The sequence below is a fragment of the Notothenia rossii genome (genome assembly GCF_949606895.1).
Source record: "Notothenia rossii genome assembly, chromosome: 4".
In the NCBI taxonomy this organism is placed as follows: domain Eukaryota; kingdom Metazoa; phylum Chordata; class Actinopteri; order Perciformes; family Nototheniidae; genus Notothenia; species Notothenia rossii.
In genome coordinates this window covers 5,393,077-5,413,802 of record NC_136902.1, presented here as the reverse complement: position 1 = coordinate 5,413,802, position 20,726 = coordinate 5,393,077, and the positions used below count along the sequence as shown (strand labels likewise).

The following is a 20,726-nucleotide window of genomic DNA, read 5'->3' as shown; positions in this document are numbered from 1 at the left end:
GCAGAGGAGTGTTGCGTCAGGTATGTACACAACTTCTGCTGTATTACACTTGTTTGGTTGACTTGTACTAAAATATGTATTTTTGCAGAGAACCATGGAATGGTACAAAAAGCAGTCATTGGGCCATTTACCATCATAGATATGAATTCCTGAAGGTAAGGGTTTCGTATTGCAATATAGATTTATTCTGAACGGCTATTATAAACTTTGTTCTCCCAACAGGAATGGATCCATTTCGCTGACTGGTTTCTTCAATCTGAATTTGGTTTTTATTCTTGGTTCTCTTTGCATTTCAGATTGTATTTGGCCAATAAAAATAAAAAAAAGTTTCCAAACTACTTAATTGAAGATCTGAAATTATTGGGTTTGACTTGCCTTTTGTGTGAAATGGTTTAAACTGAGCTGTATTACTGAATCTTGATGACCTTGTCTTATTTCTGGGAACATTTCCAGCTCTGTTCAATGTCATGAACTTTTTTCCTGTGTCAATTTCCCAGAAATATTGATCACTAAATCTTTGAAAGCAATATGATTACGTTCAACTTTTTGTTCAAATTTCCAAACAAGAACTCTAAAATACTTACATGATAAGCATTAACTGTTAATTCTGTATTCTTCAAGCAGGTCAAGGCTAAACTCAGTAATTGTCCAAAGAATATTATGGCTGAACAATGAAAAGAATGGATTCAAAGCTTTTCAGCACTGTACTCAATTGGCCCTTTTGTTGTTTTATGGACTTGTTCCATAAGATTCAACATTTAATTGTCAAACTCTGTCAATTGCAGACTGATTCTTGGTACATAATACACTCTATCGCTCCTATTCACCTTAGCTGAAATATGTTGCTGTTTTGGTTCATGACTAAAGAGACGAGGATTTAGCCTAATATTTATTGAACTAGGAGAGGAACTGTCTTTTTTGCATCATGGGCGTCGCAGCCATTATATGACACTTTTTGAAATGATTAGTTTTGACCCCCCCACTTCTACCATCTAGAAAGTCCGTGAATCGGTCTATCCACTCGCCGCACTTTGTAGAGAGCTGTGTCAGTGCTTCACTATCAAATCCATTCCACTTGCTTATTGGAGAGTGGTTTCTTAGCCTGCTTGTTATGTGTTTCTTAACAGAGAGAGGGAGAGAGGTTAACATGTCAAAAAGTCTTGAGAAAGCAGTCGCAAAACAGCTGTGTGATTACTTAAAACTAGGATTTATTTGAAGATTTTCAGTCCGGCTTTAGAACACAACATAGCACAGAGACAGCTCTGGTTAAAGTCACAAATGACATTCTTATAGCCTCTGACAAGGGACTTGTCTCTATTCTTGTCTTGCTCGATCTTAGTGCTGCATTTGATACTATCGACCATGATATCCTATTGCAAAGACTAGAGCATTTAGTTGGCATACAGGGAACTGCTTTAGGCTGGTTTAGGTCCTATCTATCTGAACGCTCTCAGTTTGTACGTGTCAACGATGAATCTTCCATGCAAACCAAAGTTAGCCATGGAGTGCCACAGGGCTCAGTGCTTGGACCTATTTTGTTCACACTATATATGCTTCCGTTAGGCAATATTATAAGGAATCATTCTGTAAACTTTCATTGTTATGCGGATGATACTCAACTATATTTATCAATCAAGCCTGATGAAATTAATCATCTAAATAAAATTCAAGACTGCCTCAAGAACTTAAAAACGTGGATGACCTTAAATATTTTGATGTTAAACACGACCAAAACTGAAGTTATTGTACTTGGCCCGAAGAATCTACGAAACAAATTATCTAAAGATATATTAACTATGGATGGCATTAATTTGGCCTCCAGTGAGACTGTAAGGAATCTTGGTGTTATATTTGATCAGGATTTATCCTTTAACACCCACATAAAATCAATTTCAAGGACCGCCTACTTCCATCTACGTAACATTGCAAAGATCAGGCATATCTTGCCTCAAAACGATGCAGAGAAACTAGTCCATGCATTTGTTACTTCAAGGCTGGACTATTGTAACTCCTTATTATCAGGGTGTACCAAGAAGTCAGTCAAGTCGCTTCAGCTGATTCAAAATGCTGCAGCTCGTGTACTAACCAGAGTTAGGAAAAGGGACCACATTACTCCTGTTCTGGCTGCCTTACACTGGCTCCCTATAGAACACAGCATAGAATTTAAAAAATTTCTTCTGGCCTACAAAGCCCTTAATGGGCAGGTGCCATCTTACCTTAAAGAACTCATTATACCCTACTGTCCTACTAGGGCATTGCGTTCCAAGAATGCAGGGTTGTTGGTTGTTCCTAGAGTCTCTAAAAGTACAATGGGAGCCAGAGCCTTTTCTTATCAAGCTCCACTTTTGTGGAATCAGCTTCCAGTTTGTGTTCGGGCGGCAGACACCCTATCCGTTTTTAAGAGTGCGCTTAAGACCTTCCTTTTTGATAAAGCTTATAGTTAGGGCTGATTAGATTCAGCCCCTAGTTTTGCTGATATAGGCTTAGTTTGTCGGGGGACATCTTACTTCTTCCTTCTCTCTATCTATCTCTGTCCGGAGTCATGGATGATCCTGCGGTCCGGTGTCATGGATCGCGAGTCCTGGATCTTGAGTCGTGGCTGTGGTCCTGGATCATAAGTCCTGGATGGATATACTCGTGGATTCATCTTCCTATTATACACACATGCATTTCCAAACATTTGGACTACCTATGTTGCACATTTATTATCTTTTCAATTTACACACGGCATCTATTGCACGTCTGTCCGTCCTGGGAGAGGGATCCCTCCTCTGTTGCTCTCCCTGAGGTTTCTCCCATTTCTCCCTTTAAACTGTGGGGTTTCTCTGGAAGTTTTTCCTTGTACGATGTGAGGGTCTAAGGACAGAGGGTGTCGTATTGTCATACTGATATTCTGTACAAACTGTGAAGTCCACTGAGACAAATGTAACATTTGTGATATTGGGCTATATAAATAAACATTGATTGATTGACATGTGTTTTTAGTTTGATGTATTCATGTATTTGTTTCTGTTCAAGAACCCGAATAGAGATGTTATAAATAAAACATGTTATTCAGCCCCCTTGCAATGTGGGATTTTATTTTTGGTTGGTAGAGCTGGTCATTTCAAAAGTAGCTCACCAGCCAAAACAGTGTGGGCACCCCTGACCTACAATATTCTGCTTGAAAAGGACTTTGCGTGCGATTGCGAACCACAACACTCAGGCTGCGACTCGTTCATGGTTCTGCCAGTCTTAATAATGACTTTCTTCACACTGTGGACAAACAGTTATTTTCAAAGTGCCTGTAGAAACTGGTGCTCATGCACTAAATGCCACGAAGTTCCTTGGTGTTTTTATTTCCTTCACATTCTCAAGGCTTTCTTAGTTGGTCTGCTGTGGGTTGCTTTTGTGCTCCTCGATGGAGACTGGTATGTTTGCTGTAAGAATGACGGCTCTGAGAAACAGGTACAGTTAGCCTGCAAAGCTAAGGCGAATATCACGGACAACCAGAGAGTCATCATTGAAGAACTGAAAAACTCTTCCCAGGTGAGTGCTTCCACTCTTGATCTACTTTACCAGCATCACTTCCATATTAAAAAAAACAACAGGAATGCAGTTTTGCTGTTATAACGAGAACCAGGTAAAGAATACAAGAAAGTCTCAAGGCTACAGAAAACACATTTTGTAGGTTGGTAACTTTTTTTTATGAGCAGTTTCTAATAAATAAGTTACTTCATCTAATTCGTTCAAGCAACAATGAGGTGCAGAGTATTTGTTTTATAACTGTAACTGTTTTAACTGGACATATTTTCTGTTCCTACCAGCAGGTGGATCAAACAGAAAAACGAATTTGGTGTTTGTATTTAACCCTATCTGCAGGTTTACTGATTATGAAGAATGAAAAACATTTGTTTTAATAACTTGCAACAGGTCACATGCTTAAAATGTTTCTATTAAATCAGCAACTCCAAAATGTCTGGTCATGATCAAGTTGCTTTATCGTAGTGTTTATGGATTTTTAAACCTATTTTGATATTAGAATGTGCTTTTTATGTTAAAAATCATCATCACATTTATTTAAATAAATGTAAATGCTCTGTGCTCAATGTGACAGGCGTTGGTTCCAGACAGTCTGCTAGTGTGTTTGTTTTCTTCACCTCCTGCTCTCTTTTCTCTTGGATTAGGGGTAAAGTCCAGGATGGTGATGAGATACCCTTGCTCCCTTTATCTACATGGGCTGATAATTGAAGAGGCACACCCTGAAGAGATCTGTCTCTCCATGGATCATGATCTGTTGCTGAATACAGAGCTTAAGTGTAGACAACATCTCCCAGTATGGCTGGCAAATGTTATAGATGCCATTGCTCCCCACCAAGGTAAAGGAAGTGTATGGCAAGAAAATATCTCCATGCAGAAAAGGCCATGACCTGCTAAATGCAGGTGGCGAAAAAAACAAATCTCCAGGTTCATTTTGAAATCTATAAAGAGAGACTTGGCTTTTATCATTTGGAATTGAAAAGTGCACGAAAGTCTTTCTTCTCTGACATCATTGCCAAAAAACAACGCACGTGCCTTGTTTGCTACCGTCGACAGACTAACAAACCCCCCAGTGTCAGTAGCCTCTGAACTTCTATCCACCAGGGCGTGCAATGATTTTAACTCCTTCTTCACTGACAGAAAATCAGAGAATCAGACAAGCAGTCAGTGCCTCCTGCATCAGGTACAGCAAATGTGTTGTCTCTCTAACCACCTAAAATAAATTCAAACACCATGACACAATTCCATCAGATTAATGGTAAAAAACCTAGAGGACATTATTCAACTTCTGAAATCCTCCTCCAGCTGTCTTGATATTATTCCAAAATGATTTGATGTTTCATTTTCATTTTCATTGCATGGCCTCAGATCTACTTCATATAGTAAACAAGTCTCTTCACTCAGGTGTTTCTCCACAGGCCCTGAAAAATGCAGTCATCAAACCGCTCTTAAAAAATAATAATCTAGATGCTTCAGTAATGAACAATTACAGGCCCATATCAAACCTGCCATTTCTAGGTAAAATCATTGAAAACGTAGCTTTTCAACAGTTGAGTAATTTCTTGCATTCAAATAACTGTTGCGATGTGTTCCAGTCAGACCAAACCACATCACTGAGACTGCTCTTGTAAAGGTCTTCAATGACATCCACTTAAACACAGACAGTGGCAGAACTTCAGTGTTAGTATTAGATCTCAGTGCTGCGTTTGACACTGTTGACCACAACATATTACTAGACCGACTGGAAAACTGGGTGGGACTTTCGGAAACAGTTCTAAATTGGTTTGAATCCTACTTAAAGGACAGAAACCACTTTGTTTCTATAGGTAAATACACATCTGAGTTGACAAATATGACATGTGGGGTTCCTCAAGGCTCCATCTTGGGGCCTCTTCTCTTTAACATCTACATGCTACCTCTGGCTCAGATAATGAAGAACAACAAAATAAGCTACCATACTGTAGCTTGACACACACATTTACATAACCATTTCACCAGGAGACTATGCTCCAATTCTAACACTGAGTAAGTGCATTGAACAAATCAATGGCTGGATGTGTCAGAACTTTCTCCAATTAAACAAAGAAAAAACTGCGGTAATGGTTTTTGGAGCCAAGGCAGAACGTATAAAAGTTAGCGCTGAGCTTCAGTCTGCAATGTTCAAAACAACAGATAAAGCCAGAAGTCTAGGTGTAGTCATGGACTCTGACCTGAGTTTCAACAGTCACATTAAAACAGTTACTAAATCAGCTTACTATCACCTAAAGAACATATCTAGGATTAAAAGACTGATATCACAGCAGGATTTGGAAAAACTTGTCCATGCTTTTATCTTCAGTAGACTGGACTACTGCAATGGTGTCTTCACAGGTCTCACTAAAAAATATATTAGAAAGCTGCAGCTGATTCAGAACGCTGCTGCTCGAGTCCCTCACTAACATTAAGAAAGTGGATCACATCACTCCAGTTCTGAAGTCTTTACACTGGATTCCTGTGTGTCAAAGAACAGATTTCAAAATACTGCTGCTGGTTTATAAAGCTTTGAATGGTTTAGGCCCAAAATACATTTCTGACCTCCTGCTAAATTATGAACCATCCACAACTCTCAGGTCTTCAGGGACTGGTCAGCTTTCTGTCCCCAGAGTCAGAACTAAACATGGAGAAGTTTAGTTATCATGCTCCAAATATCTGGAACAAACCAGAAACCTTGCAGGTCCGCTGCAACTCTTACTACTTTGAAATCCAGGCTGAAGACTTTTCTTTTTGTCACTGCTTTTAATTGATATATTCATATCTTAAACTGCACTGTAACTTTTATTCATGTTTTATAATATTTGCTTTTAAATTAATGTCTTAAAATGCCATTTAATACATTATTTCTTAATTCTCTTAAAGGTCCCCTATTACACTGTTTTTCATCAATAAATTATACAAAACATGTCTCTGAAGTTTTTGGCTCCAGACACCAAACAGATCATTGCAGCATTACCCATAATCCCCTCTGTTTCAGCCCTGTTTCCAAAGTGCTGATTCTCTGTCTGTTACTTTAGATGAAAATAAGGAGCCTCTCCCCACGCCCCTCTGCAGGGCCGTGGGAAGTAGGGGTGCTGGGGGTGCTGCAGCACCCCCTGGTGGAGGACAGGGGATCTGCACTTCCACAAGATATCATTTAAAAAACGAATTTTCAGCCTTGATGTAACAACATTCATAATTAAGTAAAGATAACAACCTTTTCACCCCGGTTACATTTTCCATTTGCCCTGTACGATGGGCGCTGTACGTGATGAAAGTGAGGGATGTTGGCTTCAGGCGCCCGCAGCTCACAGCCAAAGTGAGAGAGATAGAGAGAGGGGGTGCACTGGTGCCGGCGGGGATTGTTGTTAGCTTCTGCTGCGCTAACGGATATAAGAAGCTGTTTCTACAATAATGTGGAGGGAGAGTCCTCTCCTGTCAGATGAGAGGCTCAGTGAGGTAAAGGACTCTGAGGGCTTAGATATTTCACTTTAGTCTAAGTTATCTCAGTGAGTCTCAAACGTATTGATCACAATTATGTAAACAAATATTTCCAAGGCACTCCTTTATAATTATTAGGATCAATAAAAACAGTTTTGAAATCATTCCAATGTATAGCCTACTATAGGACAGTAAACCAAAAATATCGTTTAAAACTGGAGAGATTTAAAAATATGCAAAAAAAATAAATGTTAACTGATAAAATAAGATATAAATGAACAACAAAAATAAAATAAGTTACATTTATTTGTTATTGGCTATGGTAGGTTATTGGAAATGTTCACATACCTGCTGATTTGATTAATAAAATGCAAACCGATCTTTTTCATATGGGTGTTTAGAGTTTATCCCTGAGATCAGTCTCTAGTAATTGGGCGCTCAAAGTGCACCAGATTGAAGCATTTTACTTTAAAATGTTAAAAATATCTTCCCGGGGGGGCACCCCCGGACCCCCCTAGAGGATGTGAAGTCCACCCCCCAATTAAAACATGTTATAATACTAAATACATTTGAAGCCTTGTTATATAAGCTGTCCACCATGTCAATATGTTTCTCTGTTTGTAACTTTTGCAGAGGTTTTTCATTGCCAGCTAAAATCTTGCCTATAGGGCAGCACATTGGTCAGAACCAGCCCTGGTGTCATCCCACAGCACCCCCCATTTGAAACATGTTCCCACGGCTATGCCCCTCTGAGAGACATTTGGTTACAAAGAACACAATGCTGCTCTAAGAGGAGATTCAGGTGATAAGGGGGGGGGGGGGGGGGGGGGGGGGTTACCTTGGTTGCTGATTGGCTAATGGTTACTCAAGCCAAAACATTGTTATGACATCATAAAGTGGCCAAAAATCTGATCAGCTCATTTTCAGACAGGTTTTTATAGAAATGGATCAAAAAGAGAGAGAATCTTTGTTCCTGAAACTTTCAGATTCTCTTTCCACAGAGGGGACACATGTTGATGTAGAAGAGACATGAAGAAGAGGGGACACATGTTGATGTAGAAGAGACATGAAGAAGAGGGGACACATGTTGATGTAGAAGAGACATGGAGAAGAGGGGACACATGTTGATGTAGAAGAGACATGAAGAAGAGGGGGACACATGTTGATGTAGAAGAGACATGAAGAAGAGGGGACACATGTTGATGTAGAAGAGACATGAAGAAGAGGGGGCACATGTTGATGTAGAAGAGACATGAAGAAGAGGGGACACATGTTGAGTAGAAGAGACATGAAGAAGAGGGGACACATGTTGATGTAGAAGAGACATGAAGAAGAGGGGGCACTGTTGATGTAGAAGACATGAAGAAGAGGGGACACATGTTGATGTAGAAGAGACATGGAGAAGAGGGGACACATGTTGATGTAGAAGAGACATGAAGAAGAGGGGACACATGTTGATGTAGAAGAGACATGAAGAAGAGGGGGACACATGTTGATGTAGAAGAGACATGAAGAAGAGGGGACCACATATTGATGTAGAAGAGACACAAACTGTATTCTTGTTTGTTAATAACAACTTTTTTTACTGTCATATAGTATTTTATACTATAAGTTAACTTATTTTTGTATAACTATAATGATCATATAAAGGTGTGCCTTTACCTCACTGAGCTGAGGTTATCAGAGCCGCTCAGTCTTTCAGGAGAGAGCTCTCTAAAGCTCTCCCCCCCGTGGCCGCTTACACAGTAAATTCCAATGTTAATAAAAGCTGTATACGTTTTTTGGGAGTTAGATTTATTTTAAATGAACACAAATACAACATTTAAAACCTATAATTGCACACTAAAACCATTATTTCAAAAAAGAACTATTTCACATAAACCCATAGTTTATGGGCGCTGTACGCAATATAGGCGTAGTTCTGTTAGTATAAGATAATAAGATGTACTTTGTTGATCCAAAATCGGGAAATTGTGTTGTATGAAATTAAATAAAAAATAAAAAAATTAATTTCTAAATTTTTTTAAATTTTTTGATTTTTATTTTTGGCGTCCCCCATTGATTGATGCTCCCTTAGCATTCGCCTATACTGCCTATGCCAAGGGGCCGGCCTTGTCTACACCGGCTGATAATCTAGAAAGCACAGCCTTTAGAGTTCTGTCTCTCCATGGATCATGATCTGATGCTGACTGCAGAGCTGAAGTGTACCTTGTTTAAATGTCAACTGTAAAATGTGTTATACGAGGTTTAGGACTTTAGGTGGTACATCTCTTCCTCACGTAGTTCAGCTTTATTTAGGTTTATTGGTCTTTGCCTAGGCGAGATTTCAGCTGGCTCAGTCTGACAGGAGAGGGACTCTCCCTCCATATTATTGTAGAAACATCTTCTTCTTATATCCGTTAGAGCAGCTAGCACCAGATTCTAATAATAACAGGCCGGTACTGGTGCACCCTCCCTCTCTCCCTCACTCACTCGCACTTTGGCTGTGAGCTGCGGGCGCCAGATAAACCAACATTCGCCATTTTCATCACTTACAGCGCCCATCGTACAGGGCAAATGAAACGTGTAACCTGGGTGAAAAGGGTGTTACATTTATTTAATTATGAATATTGTTACATCAAGGCCGAAAATTAGGATGAGCACCAACGCTCAAAAAAAAAGTTTCCCTCCCAGAACTGCCAGCGCAGCGCCTCCCCAGATCTGGCGCCCGAGGCGAACATCTATAACGCCAGTGCTGCGGGCCGGCCCTGTGTATAGTGGATCTAGGCTGCAGTAGCTCAGTCTGTACAGACGGTGCTTTGTAACGGAGGGGCGCCGTTTTACTACACCTTCATGAATAAATATGGCTTAACATTATTGTAATTAAAGACATTTGTTGTCAATATGACAACATTTATTTAGCTTTTACTTGGAGATACTGCATATTAAAGAATTAAGAATGTTGTACAAAAACTTGCTTGATAATGATCTAATGCAAAAATCTGGTTTTAATTAAATAATAAATATATGTTTTGATTGAGTTCAGTAAACTTTCTATTTGAACATTTTGTTTTTGTGTCCTTTGTGAATTGTCTTTTTTTACGTGTAATTCAAATGTTATTAAATCAAAAACATTTTTAATAGATGGAGCAGGATATTTTCATGCATGTTTTCAGGATGAATCATTTCTGATAATACTGAAACATGACGTGAGGTGAGTCAATATTTATGAGGTGAAAGCGAAAGAAAAGAAGTTTAGGATGATTCTGAAATGTTTTATATATTTGTTGGAACATTTCCAGAGTGATCCATGACGGCGCACAGCACGGAGTCACTCACAATGACGGTGAACGGCTCCGACTAAAAAGAGCCTTTTTAAAAACACAGAATATGACAAAACACCAACAATCAAAACTAAATCTGAGCCAGTTCCAATCCCAGTTGTTTAATAACATACTGTACATCAAATAAAAAGGTTTATTTTCTCATACATCTGTGCAAAGATCCCCAAATTCCCTCGAACACCACCACCGCCAAAGTGCATAACTGGGAGAACACTGTATGCTATGCATATCTTCAACACTCACATACTGGAGGTTTTACTAAAGCTCAGGACAGTAGGAGTCATTATATGACAACATCCAATGGAATTAGCTTAACGTAACACATGACACCTTGCAAACGTGGAAATGTAGGTAGTCTCCTCATGCACCTTTTTTATAGAGTCCTTTTTCGCCTAGTATCACTTTTAATAGGCTTATAATGCAGTCTGTATGAGCTGTTAAAAGTGATACTAAGATTTATGTATTGGAAAAAAATACTTGAGACACAGCAGTCGTTTTCTCACCTAAAGCGAAAAGTACTTTTGTAAATTTGAACCAAACTCGAGAACTCCTTTTCAAGTTGGATCCAGGCCTCGGTCTCTGATGTGAAAGTCTGTACACCTTTCCCTACATAATGCACTTTGGGCATCTGCACCAACTCAATCAAAAAGGCTAAAGCTAACTTCAAATAAATGTCTCTTACACTTTAATGTTGGTAATTATCTTTTTGTTTCTTTTTGGAGTAACTGATCTATACATAGGCCACCAGAGGACGCTGCTCTATTCATTTCAGTCCATGACAGCCGTCTGTCTGTTCTGGATTAACGACGTGTCACGTGTTCTGAATTGACCAATCAGAATCGAGTATTCAACTAAACCATGTAATACAAATCGTGAAATAACTGCACATAATTATCAGGGTTCTTTGTAGTACTTCCATTTACCGACGGAGGGGGCCAGGGACGTGCATAGACGTTTTGGGGGGCGGGAGCTCAAGTGAGAGAAAGGGCACTTCCTATAATCATTTATAAAAAAATGTTTTAAAACAAAAGGTTAAATGTAGTTGCACATCTCTGACTTACTAACCTGTAGGTATATAGACTTGGAAGCTTGTTATGGTTGGGCTGATTTTAGAAAATTGCCTTTAAGTAGTTTCATCTGAATTGTTGTATTGTTTTATAAATAGTGTTGTATGTAAAATAATCAGGTAGTTTTTGAAAAATAAATTCAGTAGAATAAAAAAAAAAAGCAATTAGGCAGATAAATAAAAATGTACTTGAATAAGTGTAATATAAATGATCCAAATGAAAACTCTACAATGAAATTGAATGTGAAATGACACCCCAGTATAAGTAGACAGGTGCTGCCCTGCTCTCACACAGGTGTTGCTCGTTCAGCTCATTTGGCAGGGAGTCTACAAATGGTGCCACTTCCTGTGTGATCTAGATCATTCAGTCATGGGGACTCAACTCTACCTAGGTGTGATAGTCCTGACTCTTTTTGCAATGACTGTTGCCAATGCAGGTATGCTTAGCACATGTATGTAAACATGCTTTTGTTGGGGAATGTAGGGTAATATATAATAATGATTTGTTTGCAGAAATCAAAGTACAGTGTGAGAAAGACTCCATAAGCATCACATGGACGATCCCCTCGAGGCTGCGGCAATATGCAGCTCGTCACTTCCTCGGAACCTGCATGCCATCTGGGTTTCATGTTCTGCCCAGGGGAGAGGGGAAAGCTGAGTTTAACTACAAACTAGATGACTGCAATTTTAAAAGACTGGTAATGTAACTGCCATGTTTCACCAAAATACCTCTCAGCCTTTTCAATGTCATAATGAGCTTCTTTTTTTTTTTTCTTCAGGTGAAAGGGAAGAATCTCATCTACAAAAATGAGCTGACTTTCAGGCCCCAACCAAGGTCGAGTCCTGCAGCTTATGTGTATCCCATCGAGTGCGTTTATCCAAGGTAGGAGCTTCTTTCTTATTGAAATTCAAGTTTAAAGCTGATATATGGATTAATGTTGTTAATATGTTTCAGACCTAAGGGGTGGGTTCCTCCTTTCCTGAACCCGGGGTCAGGTGTTGCCGAAGGCCGAGGAGGGCTGGAGTTCCACATGCTGCTCCTAAATGGTGAGGGCTCATGCTCCCAAAGGCCAAACACTCAAAAAATGCACACTGAGCCGTTTTTACTTTTCCCCTTACAGAACAAATGACAGCGGTAGCGGAGACGAATGTCATCCCCCTGGGCTCCTTCATGCCAATATGGGCAACAGTGGAGCAGAAGTCCCATCAGCCATTGCTGCTGCTCATGGAGGAATGTGTGGCAGCCACTACGCCTGAGCTGCAGGCTAACAGCAATGTGTACCCCATCATTAGAAATAAGGGGTGAGATCCAGTCTCTGATTTCTTTCATTGTTTTCTGGAGTTTAGTCCTTATCGCTTATCTGAATTTCTTCAGGTGTCTCCTGGACAGTGTGAAGGGAAACTCCAGGTTTCTCCCTCGGTACCACTCGTCTGCAATCATCCTCTACCTGCAGTCCTTCAAGTTTGGTCTCGGCGAGGAGGTGAGGGGGTAAATGTAAAGTGCTCTGAAGAATATTTGGTTCCTAGCAAACATGTATGTTTCATGTGCTCCTCAGGTGTACATTCACTGCAAACTGCTCGCATGGGATCCTGAAGTTCTAAGTGAGAGCAAGAAAGCTTGCCACTATGTAAAGGAAAATGAGCGGTAAGGGAAGAGTTTGATTTGTTGGAAGTATGTGAAAATGTTCTCGCCAGCAGTTTAATATGATGAATGCAACTGATGCAATGAGCAACAAGTATGCACCATTAGCCAAGGATGCTAGCTTATTTTAGCATAACATATCCAACTTGAAGTAGATCAATGCAGGTACTTTTATCAGTATTGTGCTTATATATATATATATATATATATATATATATATATATATATATATATATATCTATGAAAAATTATCTGCTGCTAACTAACAAAGTATAGACGACAATTGTGACGAATGATAATTGTAAAATATTTGAGAATAACAATATATTTGTTTTAAAAGGAGGGGCACTCGAATGATTAGCCAACCTAATGAGATTTATAAAATAAAAAAAGCCCTGAGCTTTTATAAAATGTTGACCTTTTTCTGCACTGTAGATGGAAATATATCTTTTGGTCATTAACTTGATATTTATAATTTTACCAGTTTTTGTTTTTTATAGAAACATCACACCATTTTATAACGGCTTTTTTCTTCTGTGTATACAAAATGTTTTAAAGCCATGCTGATGTATTTAAGCCTTAACGATTGCTGCCTCCTCAGATGGGAACTCCTGGATGACCCCATGCAGAGCTCCATGTGTGACTGCTGTTCTAGGACCTGCAACACTCGCTCCAAGAGAGGAGACGAATGGGGTATCTCTTTCATGCTAACTTGTGTGCTTTTTTAATATAGTCTTTTTCATTATGAAGTTATTGTTTTTTTTTTCCCCCTCAGAATCCAACGGCTTCATGCACACTTCTGTGTTGGGACCCCTGATCATAATGGATCCATCGCAACAAAATGCCCACAATGCATCAGAAGTTTCCATTGCTGACCAAGGTTAATGAGTATTTATTTATGGTATTTGTCTTGAAGTTTTGTTCAAAACTTGCCATAAGACTAACGTTGCTAAACATTTTTTCAACAGGAAGTCCAGTCTAAGATTGGGGAGACTGAAGAGAGGGCCCAGGTGGACGACATCCATATGCAGATTAAATTAGTCTATAATCTCTGTATAAATAAAACTGTTGTTAACTCCTGTTGAGTATAAAACGAGTATCTTTACTTCATATGAAGGTCCTACTGTCCTCAACTGTGTCCATCTGTCCCATCAGTAGAACTTTACTAATTATGTGACTTTTGTCATTGAAAGATACCGTCAATTATAATGTAACCTTTAATGGCCGTGTGAGTTGGAGTATAGCCCCTGAATTTCTTTCACTTTCCATTTTACATTGAGCTCTGCACATGATACACATTCTGACATTACATACACCACCAGATTGAAAAGCTATGGTGATCTGTCTGGTATTACAACTATGGCAATTATTTATGTTGAGCCTCATTTGAAAAGACAATTCTGATCTGAATTTATTTTCTGGGCACTCATGCCTGCAGTTGAATGTAGCATAGTTTACTTTCTGGCCATGAACATAAAACCAATAGGGATGGCCTGCATGGCACGTGTTTATGCAGTTAAAAGAGCACATCATAGCGACACAGCTAATATTCAGATGTGTGAGTGTGGATATTTTCTCACTGAATACAACTTAAATGTACCTTTTTCCCTTACCTTGAGTTTCCATTAGGTCAAAGATATAAAAATAACACATTTGAATAGGACAGGACATCTGATAAAGGAATACTACCTTCCCCCAAATGATCATTTGTTTAGAAATGACTCCTTTTAATTCTCAAAGAAAACTTTTTCTTGCTTGACTTGAAGTTGAACAAAGAATCCCAACGTATACATATATTAATGTTAATATAAATAACAGCAAAACTAAATCAAAACGGTAAGACAACCCATGCACTTTCATCCTTAAAGTGTTTTAAATAATGATGTAAGGTAGTCACACAGGATAATAAATTGATTAACAAATGGTGATTTTGTGCTGCTGATGAAGCTGAATAAAAATGAATTGGGTGTAAGGACTAATGTGATTGGATGCTCCCCATGCTGTAATCAGTATGCTAGCTGCTGCAGCTGGGACTGTTGACAGGCACCAGGTGAAATACGTTATCTTGATGAATGCCTCTCAGGAACAAGGTATAAGAACATGCACTGTGTCAGTAGCAAGCATTCGGTCATGATGGTTTCATTTTGTCAAGGTGCACTGCTTCTGAGCCTGGCTGCTGCCATGGCGGTATATGCAGGTAAGAATGGAAACAATTAAAGTCTTATTATTATCCTTGACTCAAATATTTGAGTCTGAACTTAATTTCTTTGTGTTGCAGACATGAAAGTGGACTGTGGGCCAGATGTTGTGACGCTGATGTGGACAGAAAGCCGACCCCAGGCCGATACGTCGCTTCTCCGTCTGGGTAACTGTTTCCCAACTAGCTTCTCAGCAGGAGAGGCCTACTTCTATGTGGATCTCACTGACTGTAACTTTAGGAGACTGGTATGTGTATATATATTTTAAACCTGCAAGCTGTGAGTCTGCTATATTTCCTACAGCTCTCTCAGGGGGATCTTTGTCTCTCTAACAGGTCACCGGGGATGCACTGGTGTACAGCAATGATCTGACCTACGTTGCTTCTGCGGATTCTTACAATTTGGCTTTCACCCACCCAGTAGTCTGTGCATATGAGAGGTTAGTTTTCATACCAACATAAGGTGCTAAAGGGTGACACTACCCTTAACTAACAATTCCAATGTGGCATTTTCATGGCCTGGGAAAGTTCAATTTGTTAATAAGCTTCTCCCTCTCAAAGCCACCAAGCATGGAAGTCCGTCCCAAACTTGTGATGTCATCAGGTATAAAGTCTGAAGCTGCTATAGACAATGAATGGGAGACTGATTTAGGGAATCTACAGCCTGTTTCTGTTCTATTCCCAAATTAGCTTTATCTATTGAAGTATTCTCAACAAAAAAATGTACCCATTTACTGAGAACAATCCCTAAGGTACACTGTGTTCCCAATTAATTGTCAATTGAGTTTTTCCCATAGTTTTAATTGAACATCACAAATTTAAGTTCACTCTAGTTTTTTGCATTTTGGAGGAAGTCTTTTAGCTTAGGCGTAACAGTTCATAACTAGAGAATGCAATTCCTGAAGAAATTGCTAGTGGCAATACTTTATGCTGAAATGTAAGAAGAAAGTGAAGAATTTAGATTGAAATGATACATGAACACTGGGGGCTTGAATGTGTTCGAAGAAAATAAAGTGGAAAAGCAGCAGAATATTTGAACTGCAAACTATTGCACTAACTTGATGACGAATGATCGTCGCCATGGCAACGGTATTTGACACCCCATAATATGCTTAGATATGTGGATGGCTTCATCGTTATCGAACCTGTTACATTTTGGGCAGTTTGGAGCGTTTTCACTGAAGAGAACCATGTTTCACGACGAGCATCGTGTTACCATGGCAACGGAATTTGAAGAAATCTCAACTGTCCCGTAGATGTCTTCACGGCTGGAAGTTTTAGCACTTTTTGACCATTTCCATAGGAGTTATAGCAATATTGTGTTATTGCAAGGGATGCGTTCCCATGGCAACAGCTTTTTGAGGACAATTCACTAATGGCACAGATATGTTGAGGGCTGGACCATTAACTGTCATCTGAAGTCTGGTGGTGTTTTGACCATTTTCATATCAGTTACGACAACATCGTGTTTTATGGCAAGGGGTGCGTTTCCATGGAAACAGCCTTTGGTGAGACCTCAGATTTTGCATAGAGCTGTTTAGGCATGGACAGGTTATGTACAAGCAAAGTTTTGGGGACGATCGGACCGTGACCATTGGAGTTACAGCAACATCGTGTTTTATGGCGAGGGATGCATTTCCATGGAAACGGCACATGATGAAACTCCATAATTTACATAGAGCTGTTGAGGGCCAGACCATTATCTGAAGTCAGGTGCTGTTTTAGACGATTTGCTTAGGTATCACAACCTCATTGTGTTTTAAGGCGAGGGATGCATTTCCATGGAAACGGCATATACTGAAATCTCAGATTTGGCGTAGAGCCATTGACCGGTGATATACAAGTGAAGATTGGGGGACGATTGGACCGTGTCCATTGGAGTTACAGAGATATCATGTTTTATGGTGAGGGATTCGTTGCCATAGTAACACCAGATTACTGCAAATCAGATTTGATGTAGAACTGTTCAGGGCCACAGTGTTAACCATCATGTGTTTGGTGGCGTTCTGAGCATGCCAATTGGAGTTATGACATCATGATCCATCACACAGGTGTTTATATTTGAGCTAACAACGTTATGAAGCACCTGTCCTTGAGCCCAGAGATCAAAGGTTTCCATGGTGATGTGCAGTCATCAGTGAGAGGAGAGACTTTCCATTGTTCTGAATGAGAGATAAACCTCTTGTATGTGCACGTTTTGTTGAAGAACCGTAACAGTTATCGGTGAAATTTCAACGTGTGAAGCATCTCAAGAACCCTTGGAATCTGAAGTGTGCTTTTTTTGTTGTAGTTTTGGGTCAATAATGTGGCATTTTTGGCAGACTAACTAAAGGTGTGCGGCTGCTGCTGTGAGGAAAGATGAGCCTGAATGTACAACGGGCTTTAATGGAGCTACGACATGTTTTTCTACGTTTCTCATGAGAAAGGATGTCTCAGGAGTGTAGGGTTTGGGAATTATGGCAGGTTTAAAAATATATATATATGAAGGCGAATTTCAAGTAGTCCTCCACTCTAGCTGTGACTCAAGCACTCCAGCATTAACGAGCTGCGCAATACAGACTAATGTTAAAATCTGAAGAAGGCCTATTTACCAAGGTCTGAGCAATGTTTAATATTTCTAAAAGTATAAATCTGATTTAAAAGTTGTTTAATATGAATAATGTCAGAAAGATGTGTAACATTTTAACACTAGAACCGCCAGAGGTCGCTGTATACCTAAAACTGCCAACGGGTAAAATGTACCCACTATTGATTTTCAAGGTCCAATGTTCTTTTATTTATCATACAGAACAGTGAGTTTTGATCGCACAGGGATGAAACTTATACCAATAGAATATGTGGACTCTCAGCTTTTCATATGATATAGTTTGTGCAGATTACATGAAGTATAAATGCATTACGTCCTCAACGTGAGCTCAGTCATCCAAAATCTTGTATTCTCCAAGATGTTACACTATCTATAACTCTCTCTCTCTCTCTCTCAATCTCTCTATCATAAGGAACCGCAGTAGACAAAAGGCGTTGCTATAGCAACACTTCATGTTTACGCTGCATTTTCAATGAGGTAAATATTACCCGCTGGCGGATATAGGTATAAATGGCATTTTTTGGGGCGATTTTTTTCAATCTGACTTCATATTGACAATTGTTAACAACAGAGGGTGCTACATAACACACTTTCAGGAAATGTCACGGACTGGGAGGCTTTAATATGTTATTGAAAACAAGTTGCATACAATCAAACAGCTGCAGGTAAAATTTACCCGTTGGCGGTTCTAGTGTTAAAGGTAGAATGATGTTTCGGAGTGGAAGTGTGAAGGAACAGTTTGCAGTTGAAGTTGCATGACGATTTTTCAATTCTGAAGAGTTTCTCCATTGACTTCCATGTTAAAAATGGGAAATTCTGGGATGTATCGCGGGAATTATGAAAGTTATGAATGAGAAGTAATATTTGAACGGAGTTTCTGCCATGTGGGAGAAGAAGATGGACAAAATAACCCGGCGGAATAAGAATAAAGAATTTGTCCGTAGGAGTAAACAAGCTTGCACTAAAAAGTTCAATAGTTTCACTTTGCAGCATTTTCTGTACCCTTCTGCTTTATTTTGTGCAGGCCCAAAGACTGGTATGCTACGATCTATGACCCGGTGTTTAAAACCTACAGTCTAGGAGATCTGCAGTTTAACATTGGCCTTATGAATGGTGGGTAAACAACATGAGAAACTCTCTACGAACGGCAGCTCTCCCTGACTTTTGTAACTTAATGACTCTTCCTCTGTTTACTGCCCTAGACGACTTCTCAGGCCCTGCTGAATCTACACGCTTTGCTCTGGGCTCCATCATCCCCATCATGGCTAGTGTGGTGCAGAACACCCATCAGCCCTTGCTGCTGCTTCTTGAGGAATGTGTAGCAGCTACCACACCAGAGCTGTACCCTGAAAGCACCATGTACCCTATCATCTCCAATAAAGGGTACTCTCGGCAATGAGCATTGATTTAAAACAAAAAAAACGTATTTTGGTGGAAACCTTGGTAGTAATGCTAATACATTTTCTTCAACCCAACAGATGTCTTTTGGAAAGTGTGTCGTCACGATCAAAATTCGAACCAAGGCAAAAGTCATCGGAGATCCGCCTATCACTTCAGACCTTTACGTTTGCTATGGGAGAAGAGGTACATTGAACTTTACATTTTTTTCAGATTGAAGGTTTTATTGTGGAAACTGAGATTAATTTATGCCATGACGCCTATATTTCCCCTCTACTCAACAGGTCTTTATCCACTGCAAACTTTTGGCTTGGGATCCCAATGGTCTTGACAGCACTAAGAAAGCCTGCCACTTTGTCGAAGGGCATGGGTAAAAATAGTACTTTAATATATCAGAATTTGACTTGTAGGTTAATTTGTTTTACATGAGATGACTTATTCAGCTTAAACCCAGTCTACTGAAGATGCAGATGGATCCCGTTCATAACTATTCAAACTTTGTGGAGACTTTATTTGAAAGAGTTGAGATGCATTTTAATTATCTTTTCATCCAATCTTCATGAACTCAGTTGGGAGTTGCTGGACAACTTGGCCCAGAGCAATCTTTGTGACTGCTGTGAATCGAAATGCAAGTCAAGGAGGCAGAGGAGTGTTGCGTCAGGTATGTACACAACTTCTGCTGTATTACACTTGTTTGGTTGACTTGTACTAAAATATATATTTTTGCAGAGAACCATGGAATGGTGCAAAAAGCAGTCATTGGGCCATTTACCATCATAGATATGAATTCCTGAAGGTAAGGGTTTCGTATTGCAATATACATTTATCCTGAACGGCTATATTAAACTTTGTTCTCCCAACAGGAATGGATCCATTTCGCTGACTGGTTTCTTCAATCTGAATTTGGTTTTTATTCTTGGTTCTCTTTGCATTTCAGATTGTATGTGGCCAATTTATATATAAAAAAAAAAAAAGTTGAAGTTATTGGGTTTGACTTGCCTTTTGTGTGAAATGGTTTAAACTGAGCTGTATTACTGAATCTTGATGACCTGGTCTTATTTCTGGGAACATTTCCAGCTCTCTTCAATGTCAAGAACTTTTTTTCCTGTGTCAATGTCCGAGAAATATTGATCACACTAAATCTTTGAAAGCAATATGATCACGTTCAACTTTTTGTTCAAATTTCCAAACAAGAACTCTAAAAATACTTACATGATAAGCATTAACTGTTAATTCTGTATTCTTCAAGCAGGTTAAGGCTAAACTCAGTAATTGTCCAAAGAATATTATGGCTGAACAATGAAAAGAATGGATTCAAAGCTTTCCGCACTGTACTCTATTGGCCCTTTTTTTGTTGTATTGACTTGTTCAACATGTAATTGTCAAACTCTGTCAATTGCAGACTGATTCTTGGTACATAATACACTCTATCGCTCCTATTCACCTTAGCTGAAATATGTTGCTGTTTTGCTTCATCAATCAATGTTTATTTATATAGCCCAATATCACAAATGTTACATTTGTCTCAGTGGACTTCACAG

The 20,726-nt window shown here is 39.3% G+C and overlaps 2 protein-coding genes across 2 annotated transcripts; both read left to right on the top strand.

Annotated features, from left to right (window-relative positions):
- Window positions 1-11,716: 11,716 nt before the first annotated feature.
- LOC307037194 (zona pellucida sperm-binding protein 3-like) lies at window positions 11,717-13,888 on the top strand (the record flags this gene model as incomplete). The annotated part of the gene is made up of 9 exons (XM_079677972.1): window positions 11,717-11,798; window positions 11,875-12,059; window positions 12,141-12,244; window positions 12,317-12,408; window positions 12,483-12,663; window positions 12,737-12,842; window positions 12,918-13,006; window positions 13,605-13,696; window positions 13,779-13,888. Exons 1-9 carry the CDS (start codon window positions 11,732-11,734, stop codon window positions 13,886-13,888), a joined length of 1,026 nt encoding a protein of 341 aa, XP_079534098.1. The 5' UTR covers window positions 11,717-11,731.
- A 1,394-nt stretch (window positions 13,889-15,282) lies between these two features.
- LOC307037193 (zona pellucida sperm-binding protein 3-like) lies at window positions 15,283-20,548 on the top strand. The gene is made up of 9 exons (XM_079677971.1): window positions 15,283-15,448; window positions 15,537-15,640; window positions 18,812-18,900; window positions 18,990-19,170; window positions 19,266-19,371; window positions 19,470-19,555; window positions 19,755-19,846; window positions 19,915-19,981; window positions 20,049-20,548. Exons 1-8 carry the CDS (start codon window positions 15,284-15,286, stop codon window positions 19,977-19,979), a joined length of 888 nt encoding a protein of 295 aa, XP_079534097.1. The 5' UTR covers window position 15,283; the 3' UTR covers window positions 19,980-19,981; window positions 20,049-20,548.
- The last annotated feature ends 178 nt before the right edge of the window (window positions 20,549-20,726 follow it).